Source organism: Ziziphus jujuba, chromosome 1, assembly GCF_031755915.1.
Source record: "Ziziphus jujuba cultivar Dongzao chromosome 1, ASM3175591v1".
In the NCBI taxonomy this organism is placed as follows: domain Eukaryota; kingdom Viridiplantae; phylum Streptophyta; class Magnoliopsida; order Rosales; family Rhamnaceae; genus Ziziphus; species Ziziphus jujuba.
In genome coordinates this window covers 1,460,001-1,472,727 of record NC_083379.1, presented here as the reverse complement: position 1 = coordinate 1,472,727, position 12,727 = coordinate 1,460,001, and the positions used below count along the sequence as shown (strand labels likewise).

The window sequence follows — 12,727 nt, the reverse complement described above, 5'->3', positions numbered from 1 at the left end:
GGATCTCTTTTACAATGATTTAAGATAGAATTTTCTAATACCAATAATAAAATAAAATAAAAAAACTACATTTACTCTATTATCAATTCTACTAACGTTGTCTTATTGGCTGTCTCTTTGAATTTAATATATTATTGTTTTGTTGTATAATAATCTCACAAAATTCTCTAACTTCGATGATAAAATAAAAAGAAAAAAATATTTATAGATAAAAAAACAAAGAGGCAAAAGAGTGGGTAAAAATATAAAAAAAGAAAAAGAAAAAAATACAATAACCAAATAGTAATTTTAAGGAATAATTTAAAGGTAAATGACAAAAAACAAAATTAGCAAATAAAATATATATTTGTCAAGGAAGTTTAATTTGGGTTAGAGAGGGAAATGTCATGGAAGGTGATGAAGAATTAATAATAAAAAAACAGAAAGAAAATTACCAGATGGAAGTGGGCTGGGTCGGTACGGAAAAGAAAAAGAAAAATCCAAAGGTTCATAAAAAGTTGGCGGGACGGGCCCAAAATTTTCGGGTCGGAGACAGAGATTGGGAATGGCAACAAAGGAAAACGAAATTTCATGAGAGAGAAAGAGAAAGAGAGAGAAGGTTCTTCTGACAAAGAGAGAGAGAGTTAGGAGGAAAAGAAATAGTTGGTAATTTTTTTTTTTTTTTTTTCGGTTTTTTGGGTGTTGGAGTTGGAGACAGCTTATTATATACAAACAGATACAGAGAGCACTGTGTAGAGCTGTGTGTGTATGATGGAGGTGGTGGTGGTGATGTGAAGCTCTGCAACTCAAAACACTAAGAAGTAAGAACCAACAAGAAGAAGCAGAAAGGGGAAGAAGCACAAAAGAAGAAGGTATGAGCGGCGAAAAGCTTCCTCCTCAAGGAGTAGCAGCAGCTAATACTTCAGGAAGTGCTTCGGCGGTTGAGTTCTGCAAGGGCGTCAATGGCCTCGAGAAGGTCGTCCTTCGCGAGCCCCGTGGCACTTCCGCCGAGGTTAAATTTACTCTTTCCTCTCTACAAATGACCTCGTTTCCCGCCTAATTTCGTTTCTTTTTTTTTTTTTTTAATACCATTTTTTGTTTCTGCCGTTTGTTTGCTTGTGATTTTGATCGGGATCTGATTCATGGTTTTTTTTTTTTTTTCCCCTCGTGATTTGTAAATTTTTTGTTTAGTTTGGTGAATTTAGGGTCTTGTTGGTTTTCTTTGAGATTTAAAATTTAAGATCGGATCTGTTTAGAAGTGTTTTTGATTTGGCGGTTTTTGTATTTGTAAAATAATTTTAAAAATGGTGAGAGTTGGTGATGAGCTGATGATGATGAATTTGGTATTCCTTTTACCTTCTGTTTTCGGAATGCCTGTTTGTTTCTAAGGCTTTAGATTCATTCAAATTTGTTCCTTTAAAAGGAAAATTTGAGCACTTTTATCACTTGCCTGCCTTTGCTTATTGCCTAACACCACAAAGTGAATCATATAATGGATCACCAAAACTAAGCCCAGATATTTTATGGGGTTGAAATGTATTGTATATATTATAAATAAATGCTGGCACCCGCAATTATTTATATTTCATTCAATCTCCTTTTTAACTGTTTGGTCCTACTTAAAACTTGTTTTTGCTGTTTTTCTTGCACCCTATACATGTATTGGACTGATTTACATAGCTGGTGTGTTTTATCTGTAAAATTAAGTCCGATCTGCCAGATGTGGTAAATCAAACAATTGCATTAAGTGTGTCGTGATCATGTATTACATTAACATTAGTTTGTGTAGTATCTTCTTTATGAATGGTGTCATTGCTGAGAATCAAAAATTTTTAAAAATTAAATGGGGGATATTTAATGATAAGGCATCTGTATCACACTTGACGCTGCTTTGCCTCCCATATATTGGTTTGGGAGATCGAAAGGTTACTTTTTGTTATGTGCTACTGGACAGGCCCCCACGCGGGGGGAAGGGGAGGGAAAGAGAGAGAAAGAAAAACAGTTAGGACCTTTTCTGTCTGCTTATGTGTTATTGGAAAAATTCTGACCTTAAATCTGATAAACGATTGAAAAATTTAGCAGTAAATTTCTCTTTGAACTTTAGGGCTATGGTTGGTTGAGACCTGCAGTGATATTTTATGGACAATTGATTTAGGCATAAAATTAGTAAAAATTTATAATTAAGTCCAGCTGATTTCTGTTTTGGAAGAGGAGTAGAAGAAGCAGATGAAAAAGCAGAGATAAATCTCCATAATGATATCTATATTTTCTGAACATCAAAGTTAAGAAGAAAGTGACCAGAGAGTTAGAGCTTGAAAGCTGTGCGAAAGTCTTTTTCTTCCAACTTTCTAGAGGAGTTCCAAAAAATGAGGACTAATTGTGGGGCAAGGAGTTCCACAAAATGAGGACTAAACCTAAGCAACATGAGTGGCAAAAGCTTTCAGGTGCTTGCTATTTTCCAAAAATAATGTCTAATATTTAAATACAGGATTGGTGCATGCTGCTATGGCCGATCCACCAGATCTTGATTCAATTAATCACCCTTATAATTTGGGGAACATTTGATAACAAGAGTGCAATTGATGATATAGTGAGATCAAAATAAAATAGGATGAAGTTAGGAATGCTACAAATAAGGAATTAATTCTGCTGTTAAATTGAAATATGGAATAAAGGTATCATTAAGTGTTTGAATTGTGTCCTTTTAAATGAATCAAGTGTTTATTGAGAGAGCTAAAAGAGAGGAGACAGTCGAGAAAGGTGGGGGAGAGAGGAAAGGATGAAGTAGAGAAATATAATGGAGAGAAAGAAGAGAGACAACATAGATAAGTAAACTAGAGAAAGAAAGTAGAAAGGAAAGTGTAAGAGAATTAGAGGGGACATAGAGACGAGAGAAATCACAGGAAGAAGGAGGTAGAAATGGAATGGACATCCCATTCCTATGGATTGTTTTTATACCAAACAGTAGAATGAGGATTTAATTGGGATCTCATTTCAATCCAAGGTTCATTTCATGAAACAAACATTGCCTTAAAAGTTAGATAAGCAGGATATATAATTTTAACAGTTCTACTTTATTTATCTTTTTATTTTGATTCAAGACAGTGATACAGCAAGAACATTTGTAGAGACAAGTGCATGCTGGACGAAATTTAACTTTTGCAGTTAATATCTGTTAAAGGTGCATCTTTTGCTCTAATGGAGTTGTGGAGTTCGGAGAAGATTATCTATTTGTTGTAAAATTTTTATCAACTGCTTTCCTGCTTAGTAGTATTGATGTTAAATGGCTTTTGGTTTGCTAGATTTCGAGGATCATTATATCCTTTAGCTTACTATTTTTATTTTGATGTACTCTTTTTGGTTATACTGGGAATTTTTCAGGTTGCAATTCCACATTCCTTTATGCTGACTGTAGTCCTTCACTTGTTTTAGCTTACTAATTATTTTTGGGGTTTCCAGGTCTATTTGTATGGGGGGCATGTGACATCATGGAAGAATGACCATGGTGAGGAATTGCTGTTTGTCAGTAGTAAGGTAATATGCAGTAATCTAATTCTAAATTCATTTTATTTATAGTGAATGTTATACAAGGAAATTTGTTTGTTAATACTAATGCACTATCCAATATTTTAGTGGAACACTTTTCATTATTTTAATGGACAAACCATGCTTCTCTCTTTTGTTTTTAACAAATTGTTGTTTATCATTCATGTATTTGCATTGAAGCATTTTATACATGTAATAGATGGCAGTATAATCTTGCTCTTTACTAATGAAGTATGAAAGTATTTGGTTGCTGCAAATTAAACATTTAGTCCCTCTAAATAAAATATTTTATGCAAGTAAATTATTATTCTCTTGTGTATATACTTTAGTTTATCAACTAAAATAGTATTTTATATTATTCTATTTTTATATTATAATCATGTCTTAACAGGTTTTTAATCTCTTACCAGGCGATATTTAAGCCTCCGAAAGCAATTCGTGGTGGAATTCCAATATGTTTTCCACAAGTATGTGTTTCATTCTGAAATACCCTTTGCTTGCTTGGTTTGATTGTTTGTCTTGGTCAAGGAGTCTGCTTCATATTTGCAGTTTGGAGGTCTTGGTTCTCTTGAGCAGCATGGATTTGCTAGAAACAGGTTTTGGATAGTAGACACTGATCCACCTCCTTTTCCGGTACCAACATCCAGTAGGGCTTATGTTGATTTGCTACTTAAGCCTTCTGAAGAAGATTTGAAGATCTGGCCTCACAGGTGAGCCTTCAAAATCATCATCACTTCCTTAATCCTTGTGTATGTTAATGAAAAAAATTTACAACTATCTCAAATTTTAATTTTATGTGTTAATTTTTCAGTCAATGCACTATTGAAGGTTCATTTACTTGTCTCTTTTTTGTTCAATGAAGTTATGAGTTCCGACTGCGCGTAGCTTTGTCACCAGGTGGAGATCTGATGCTGACATCTCGTATCAGGAATACCAACACTGATGGGAAGGCATTCTCATTTACATTTGCCTATCATACGTATTTCTCTGTTTCAGATATCAGGTAGTAATATTTTGGTTTCTGTTTCCTATGCTGTAATATAACAGTTTGGTGATATTTATCCAGTTAGGTTGCTTGCATTGCACACTTATTTTCTTATTCTCACGCTTAGACACTTTTTTGTCACCGAATGTTTTTCCTTAACAATAGAGACTTGGTGATTGTCATAATAAGTGTGACTTTAAAATGAAGCATGTTGCTTGGTGTTTCAGTAGCAAAATTGCTGATCCTCATGGTGATCCAGGCACTTTATTTCGAGACAATTTCTCTGCCTGCTGTTTAAAACCTGAATTTTATGCTATAATTGAAGGTCTAGTTTACTGCTTCTTTCAAGTAGTTAGAAGTTAATATGGTCAAATATTTAATTAATTAACGCATATGCATTTAATGTCAAATGAAGGGTTTTTCAACTTATTTATTTATTTAAATAGTGGGTCACTTGTCAAAACCTAACTCGTAAATAATTTGACAGCTTCTTTTGGATTCCATTGCTGTTGATATGCCCATGACTTAAAGTTGATGAACAATTTCTTTTGTCATTTTCATATAAAGCATTATATCCAGGAGTAAGATGGGCCAGAGTCCCCACTGTATGATTTCTTTGAAAAGAAGCGAATTCTAAACAATTTGGCTTGGTTGGATTTATCCAGTGAAGTTCGAGTAGAAGGCTTAGAGACCCTGGATTATCTTGACAACTTGCAGAATAGGGAGCGCTTTACTGAACAAGGGGATGCGATAACGTTTGAATCAGAAGTAAGCTTATGATGCCGTCCTTTTTGCTCTTGTTTTTGTTGGTTTTATCTCCAACACTTGTGTAATGTTTTCATCATCAAGTAGGTTGACAAGATCTATCTTAGCACTCCTACAAAGATTGCAATTCTGGATCATGAAAAGAAGAGAACATTTGTAATGCGCAAAGAGGGACTTCCAGATGCTGGTGAGAATCAACATGTCCATCTGCTTTCCTGGTTGTGATTTTATTGTTATTCAAGTAGTACTTGTTTTTGAACCATGCATGTAGAGATCTGGGTACCTTTGTCTGCATGCCTTAAAGCTAAGCCTGCTTTGATTTGAGTGATCTACTAGCCAAAGACAAATATTTGGGTGTTGAACTTGATTTATTCAGTGCTAAAAAATAATGCTGATGACTTAGAATGAAGGAATGAGCAGAAGTTTTGTTGCTAAAGTAAGTTGTTAATGTTCCCATCTATAGTCCTGTTTCAGCAGCGCCTGGAACTTTTGTAGCTCTGACTTTATTGTTTGAAATGCATATTCCATGGTTTGGTTGCTGGCATTCTATAACCATGTTCCGTGTTTATTGTTTTTTGTTTTTTTTAATTATATATCCAGTGGTGTGGAATCCCTGGGACAAGAAGGCAAAGGCTATGGCTGATTTTGGAGATGATGAATACAAGCACATGCTGTGTGTGGAGGCTGCTGCCATTGAGAAATCTATCACATTGAAACCTGGTGAGGAGTGGAAAGGAAGGCAGGAGCTGTCAGCTGTTCCTTCCAGTTACTGTAGTGGGCAACTCGATCCTCATAAAGTTCTACAAGGCAGCTGAAAGATCGTCAATCTGTGATCTATATCTTGTACAGGTACTTACTAACCAGTTGACACAATGAATACAGCTCTTTGAAATTTTGCTTTTAAAGCAACCAGCAGCCTTTCTTGAAGATTTTGGAAATAAGATTGGTTCTGTTGAGAAAGTAGACAATTAAAAGTTCATGTGCCAGAATTTTCAGATTAGATGGTTGTCATTTCTAATTTTTTGGTTAGTCTCATGTTTTCTGACTATTGTCCAATTAAAAAGCATAACTTATAAACACAAGAACCACGGATGCAATTTGTGGAAGTGTTATAAAACTTTCTAATACATTTTCTTATTTGGGCATGGGAGTGAATGGTGTTATGTTTCAATGTTCTTCTTTTTTCTTTTATTGCAAAGCTGGTAGATAGCTCCATGTGGCTGCACATATATATTATATTGGTAATTGATGTTTGTATCTTGTGTAGGTCCTATGTTGCAACATGTAGATGGATCGGGACTCCAAAATTCTGCCAAATTATTATTTATTTTGCCATTAAATTTTCGTTTTATCTTGGGTGAAAGACGGATCTTGATGACTTTATTCTAATAATAGTAATAATAATTATCAAAATATAGTGGATGCCTGTTAAGGACGTGTCATGTTAGAGTGGATGATAAATACAATGGTCAAGGACTACTACTGCTGTGGTGGATGGAGATAACATGTTTTTTTATTCAATGGAATCTCTATTTGGGTTGAAACTTGAAAGGGTAGTTGTTCTATTTTACATTCACAGTCAGTTTTGCTGTTTATTTATATGTTTCTTATTATCAATCTCCATTTGATGCTATACAGCCTTTAAAATTCTCTTCTGAATTTGTATTGAAGAAACAACCTACTTGACAAAATATGTTATATCCAAATTAGAATGAGTTATAATTTTGTTGGTCTATTCTAGGACTCTGCTTACCATATGATCTGGAAGCTTGAGCCCCAAAGGGACTAGAACCCCAAAAAAAAAAAAAAAAAAAAAAAAAGGGTTTTGATGCAAATTATTCTCAATCTAATCCTTTTTATGCTTCAAATTCGTTTTCTGCTGCTTCGAGGGAAGCATGTGTTGTTGTGTTCTTGTTTTCTTTTTCTTTCTTTTATATGTTCATGCATATGGATCAGATTTAAATTAAGTTTTTAATGTTAAGAATTTTTTTTCTTTTTTTTTTTTTTAAGTCTTTAGATCACATTAAATACTGTAATTGCTAATTTTAATATAATAAGGAAGCCATAAAATTTTTATAATAAAGGTATGCTATATGATAAGTTATCTCATCTATATTGATTGTTAAATAGTAACAACAAATTATTAGACAAAATTTAGTATCCAATTAAATAGTCTCCATATCAAAATCTCTACCTGCTTATCCTGTGAGATTGTTTCCAGAAAGGTATTTCTATATACATGTAATTATGTAATTATTTCTTCTTCTTCAACCATAGTACGAAATTAATAAAACAAACAGACATTTCGCTTAAAGAAGTGATTGTCATTGAAGTATCTAATAAAGGAATAAAATCTGAAAGAGAGAAACTTATTCGTAAGAAAAGGCTTGATTGAATGACAAGTTAGTTTATTACATAATATGGAATCTTATGCCATAAAAAATTATTTTATTTACGCAAAAGAAATTAAAAATTGCAGAGATATATAATATGCAAGTACGTGACGAAAATGTGATCTAGGTCTTATATCAATTACACATGGAAAAACAAAATAATTTAATGTAATTCAACAAAGACAGCATGCTTACAGCTATATATATATTGATGTGGTGATAATTTCTTCCAACAAATAAATAAATATATATATATATATATATATATGGTACAAATATTCACCTAACATGTGTAGATTGGTATCAAAATGATCAAAACTAGCTCTAAAATAATTGTTTTCGGTGCTTTTCCTTTGTCCTCAGCTCAGCAACGCTACAATTCTCGACTGCATGTTCTGTTAACGGTTTTATATATATTTTTTTATTTTTTATTCTTTTTTGGTTTTGTTTTGTTAGAGCAATTTTTGTCCGTATTATAACATAATCTTCAAAATAAAAACATTTTATGGAGTCTAATAAAATAAAAAGTAAATTTTTTTATCTAACTTCATCGATACTCTTTATTTTTTATTTTTCAATAAATTAATCTTTATCACTATAACATCGAATTAAAACAAAGCTATAACATCTAATTAAAACTAAGGATTTTTTTTTTAAAAAAAAAAATATATATATATATATATATACACGTAAGATATAAGAAATTAAAAAGAATTATTAATTGTCCATTAAAAAAGTTGTAGGTCTAACGTTAAATGGGTTGACCTTCTACTTTGAAAAGTCATATAAATTAAAAAGAATTTATTGAAGTTATTAAAAATAAATGTAGTTCTTTCAAATGAAGAAACTAAGCTAAGGGTTTATAGATAATTTTAAAATTTTATATTTTCGTACAAATATCAGTAAAAACTACGTATATAAATTTTAATATTAGAATTACTAATATATCAATAAAGATGCATACCGAATATTATATTTTAATATTTTTTTATTTATATTTAGTTACATTATCTTTTTAAGAGTTAACTCGTTTATAACTAACTTATAATAATATATTAATTAATAAAGTATTTACATATAAAACTTTCATATGCATTTTAATATATTTATTTAGAAGCTTTAATGAGGGATGGATGTTAGTTCGATTCATTTGTTTTTTGTAATTTTTTTAAACTGAATAAACCAAAATATAACCAAATCAAAATAAACCAATTCGATTCGGTTATTGTTTTTTAATTTTTTTAACAATATTATTATTTTTTTAATAATTTGAAATTAATATTATTAAAATAATAAAAAATTATATATAATATATAGCTTTGGTTTAATTTTATTTTAGTTGATCCAATTCAATTTGTGGTCACCCCTATTCTAGCATTATTCTTTAAATTAATAGTGTTTTTACCCCCCAACTTTTATTAAATTTTGAAAGCATTCATTTTCCCTTGTCTTTTAGGGAAAAAAGTAATAAACAATATATATTTAGGCCTTTTCCTCTGGAAAATTTATAAAAAAAAAAAAAAAAAGAAAGCAAAATTTTGTTTTTATCTTTCCTAAACTAAAAACTATTTTGTCTTTTGATAAACTAAAAACTATTTTGTCTTTTGATAAACCAAAAATTAAAATTATATCACAAAAGGCAGATGCTTTATTAGGTTTCCTTGACCATTTTTTTTCCCCGAAATATTTAATTAAATATATTGACCTTTTTAGGGGGGAAAAAAATTAGAGTTCTTCCATAATGGTCGGCTGTGACTTCGGTGCTACAGATTACTATCAATCGTAAGCTAGCTAGCTCCATGTTCAACATTTTTCAGTCAACATCCCATCTTACACTTAAAATAACACCCAAATAGACAAAAAAAAAAAAAAAAAAAAAAAAAGAAAAAAAAAAAAGAAGAAGAGTACATTTGTTCTAAAAAATAAATAACATAATGAACAAAAAGAAAATAATAATAAAAATTAGTACAACAGTTGTGGCAAACATGTGAATTAAGAATGATTGCTTTGCATATATACTCTGATAGGCTTTCTTAATTTAATTACCAATTTATGTAAAGCATTAGGAACTTTCTGAATAAGTGAATTTTATAATCTAAGTTGCGTGTACACATCTATATAATTGTGAAGCCTTGCATTGCACATTTATGGTGATGAAATAATGCTAGCTTGATTTCTGGTTAATTTTATAATATATATATATAGACGTTACGTAAGAGGCCGGGTTGCCATTGCTTGTCAGCTTGAATTATTGATCAAAAAGTCATTATCCATGTTTGAAAAATATGTTTTTTTTTTTTTTTTTTTTGGGTGAAGGGCAAATTCTGATCCATATCCTTGTGTTAAATTGCAATTGGAGCTTATCATCTTTTGTAAAGTTGGACGGCAACTGATTCAACTTGTAGGCCGTGAGTGTACAGTACATAGCACAGAATAAGAACCAACTATCTAACTCTTATTCAACCAAATTAAATTGTCATATATGAACGTTCATTCACGATGATTATCAAATGATTATCAAAGGTGACAACTAGTTTTTTTTTTTACCAGCTTTTTCTTTTTATATAATGTATATATTCCTAATCAACTTGTCTTTAATTAAACTCGGGTAAGTACTAAATGGAAAGATTGATTTGAATTCGGAAATATAATATCATGTGTATTATTTGTTGATATTTACCAGCCAAATTAACCCAAAAAAAAAAAAAAAAAACAGCTTATTGTTCAAAAAACTAGATAGTAGGCCATTTTCTGTGGGCTAGATGGTAGGCTGTTTTGAATGATTCTTAAAAAAGTTTTAGCACAAACATTTATGGTAAATGGGTGGCTATAAAATTTCAAGATTTGTTGCTTCCTATTAGCACTTTAGAATGTTAAGATGTCATAAATGGTACTAGTTTAGACTTTAGAGCATAATCAAAATATTCATTATTTTTCAACTCTTAATATAATTAATAGCTTTTTAAGTTTTGAAAGTCTATTAATTTAATCATTCTGTCGTCACAACTTTATTTTTTTTTTAGATATTTTTTTCTTTTTTCTATTGTTATTTTTGTAAAAATAATTATTTTTAATATTTGGATTGAAGTTTTTTAGCTAGTTGGAATGAGGTTTTATACATATTATTGCAATAACACTATAATTAATCTATATTGAGTTTAAATTTAAAAACAAATGTAAACCCTTTTACTTGCTGAATAGAGCTTCTTCAGCCTCTTGATTTATTTTCAAGGAACAAAATAGAATTTTGCATCACTACCAAGGGATAATACATACAAATTTAATAAAAAAAAAATACAAAAAAATGTTATTCCTATATCTATAAAAAATAATAATAATAATAATAATTAATTTAAAATTTGCTAAAAGTCGTAATCCTATAATGCAAGTCATTCTATTTTTGTGCATCATGAGTTTTTATTTTTATTTTTTTCTCTTCATTTCCTTTTTCTTAGTGTTGAAGATGTGGTGTGGAAGTGGCAATGCACCCTTTCACAACTTCATCCAATATATATATATATAAATATGTTTCATGTCACACATAATTATAATACAATCTTAGAATATGTAATACTTATCACAACTTATAGTATAAACATGTACAGCTCGTGATGAGACTGACCACTAGTGGTTCATAGTTTCTTCTAGAACTCCAATCATATACAAAAGTCGTTTAAATTTCTTGATTTAATATGGGGAACTTTATTTATTAAATGAAATAATATATCAATGGTGAGCTCTCTTTTGGCTCCATCTCTCATCAAATGAAATTAAACCCATAAAGTTAGCAAGCAGCCAGAGTGTCCCAGCCTAGCTAGCTACAGAAACTCTTTTGTTTATTTCCAACTATAATATTTTTTTTTTTTTTTGGGGTTAATTTCTGTCCATTTGTTCTCAAAATCTGTATATATAAATATGCCCCCATAAAACCTAGCTAGCATGTCAAATTAAGGAAATTAAGTACACAACAACAAGTAGATTATAGCAACAATAATGGCAGAAACTCACAGCAGCAGATTTATTCTGATCTCTGCTTGTTTTCTGCTTCTTCTTTCATTGTTGTTCAATTCAGCTTCTGCTCAACTTAGGACAAACTTCTACAGTAACATTTGCCCCAATGTTGAATCCATAGTCCGCTCCGCTGTCACTCAGAAGTTCCAGCAAACCTTTGTCACTGTTCCGGCCACTCTGCGTCTCTTTTTCCATGATTGCTTTGTTCGGGTTTGTAATATTAATATATATATAGATATATATAAACTTTGTATTTTTATTTCCATTTTTCCAACTTATATGTGAATCTTTAATAAATATTGTTAGTAACTAATACGTACTCCATCAGGGATGCGATGCATCAGTGCTGCTGGCTTCGCAAAATGGTAAGGCAGAGAAGGATCATCCAGATAACCTTTCTCTTGCCGGAGATGGATTCGACACTGTAATCAAAGCCAAAGCAGCTGTTGATCGCAATCCCAATTGCAGGAACCGAGTTTCATGTGCTGATATTCTTGCTCTTGCTACCAGAGATGTCATTGTCTTGGTATATTTATACATATATATATATATATATATAAACTCAACCATATAGTTTTAATTTTTCATTTTATTTTTCTTTATAATGATCATGGATTTGAACCTTTCATCCTAATTATATAAAAATATATAAATATAGTCTGGAGGACCATCGTATCCTGTGGAGTTGGGGAGGCGAGATGGGAAAATATCAACAATTGCCAGTGTACAACATCGTCTTCCTCATCCTGAGTTTAATTTGGACCAGCTCAATTCCATGTTTGCTTCTCATGGTCTCACCCAGACTGATATGATTGCTTTGTCAGGTACTTTTAATTATTTCCCAACTTTTCTCCTATATAATTATTCAATTTAATTATTTAAAAGAAAGGTTTGATAAATTTGACAATATGGGGTAATCAATTGGTGTCCCCACCTGATGTAACTATATAACATTTGGCATTATTAAACTTCAAATCTTGAATTTCTAATCATCATCATGAACTAATAACCACAGTTGCAAATGTTTTTTTTTTTTTCTTTGTTTCAC

The 12,727-nt window shown here is 31.0% G+C and overlaps 2 protein-coding genes across 2 annotated transcripts in view; both read left to right on the top strand.

Annotated features, from left to right (window-relative positions):
* Window positions 1-594: 594 nt before the first annotated feature.
* Window positions 595-6,930, top strand: LOC107403649 (putative glucose-6-phosphate 1-epimerase). The gene is made up of 9 exons (XM_048467333.2): window positions 595-991; window positions 3,439-3,513; window positions 3,936-3,992; window positions 4,075-4,235; window positions 4,388-4,528; window positions 5,176-5,278; window positions 5,363-5,462; window positions 5,876-6,124; window positions 6,543-6,930. The coding sequence occupies exons 1-8, from the start codon at window positions 854-856 to the stop codon at window positions 6,088-6,090; spliced, it is 990 nt and encodes a 329-aa protein (XP_048323290.1). The 5' UTR covers window positions 595-853; the 3' UTR covers window positions 6,091-6,124; window positions 6,543-6,930.
* A 4,500-nt stretch (window positions 6,931-11,430) lies between these two features.
* The window catches only part of LOC107403660 (peroxidase 16), a 2,149-nt gene continuing 852 nt past the window's right edge, over window positions 11,431-12,727 (top strand). Inside the window, exons 1-3 of the mRNA XM_048467332.2 lie at window positions 11,431-11,889; window positions 12,008-12,205; window positions 12,338-12,503. Of these exons, the coding sequence (XP_048323289.1) occupies window positions 11,662-11,889; window positions 12,008-12,205; window positions 12,338-12,503 (592 nt within the window). The 5' untranslated portion in view covers window positions 11,431-11,661. The remainder of the gene's footprint in view (window positions 11,890-12,007; window positions 12,206-12,337; window positions 12,504-12,727) is intronic.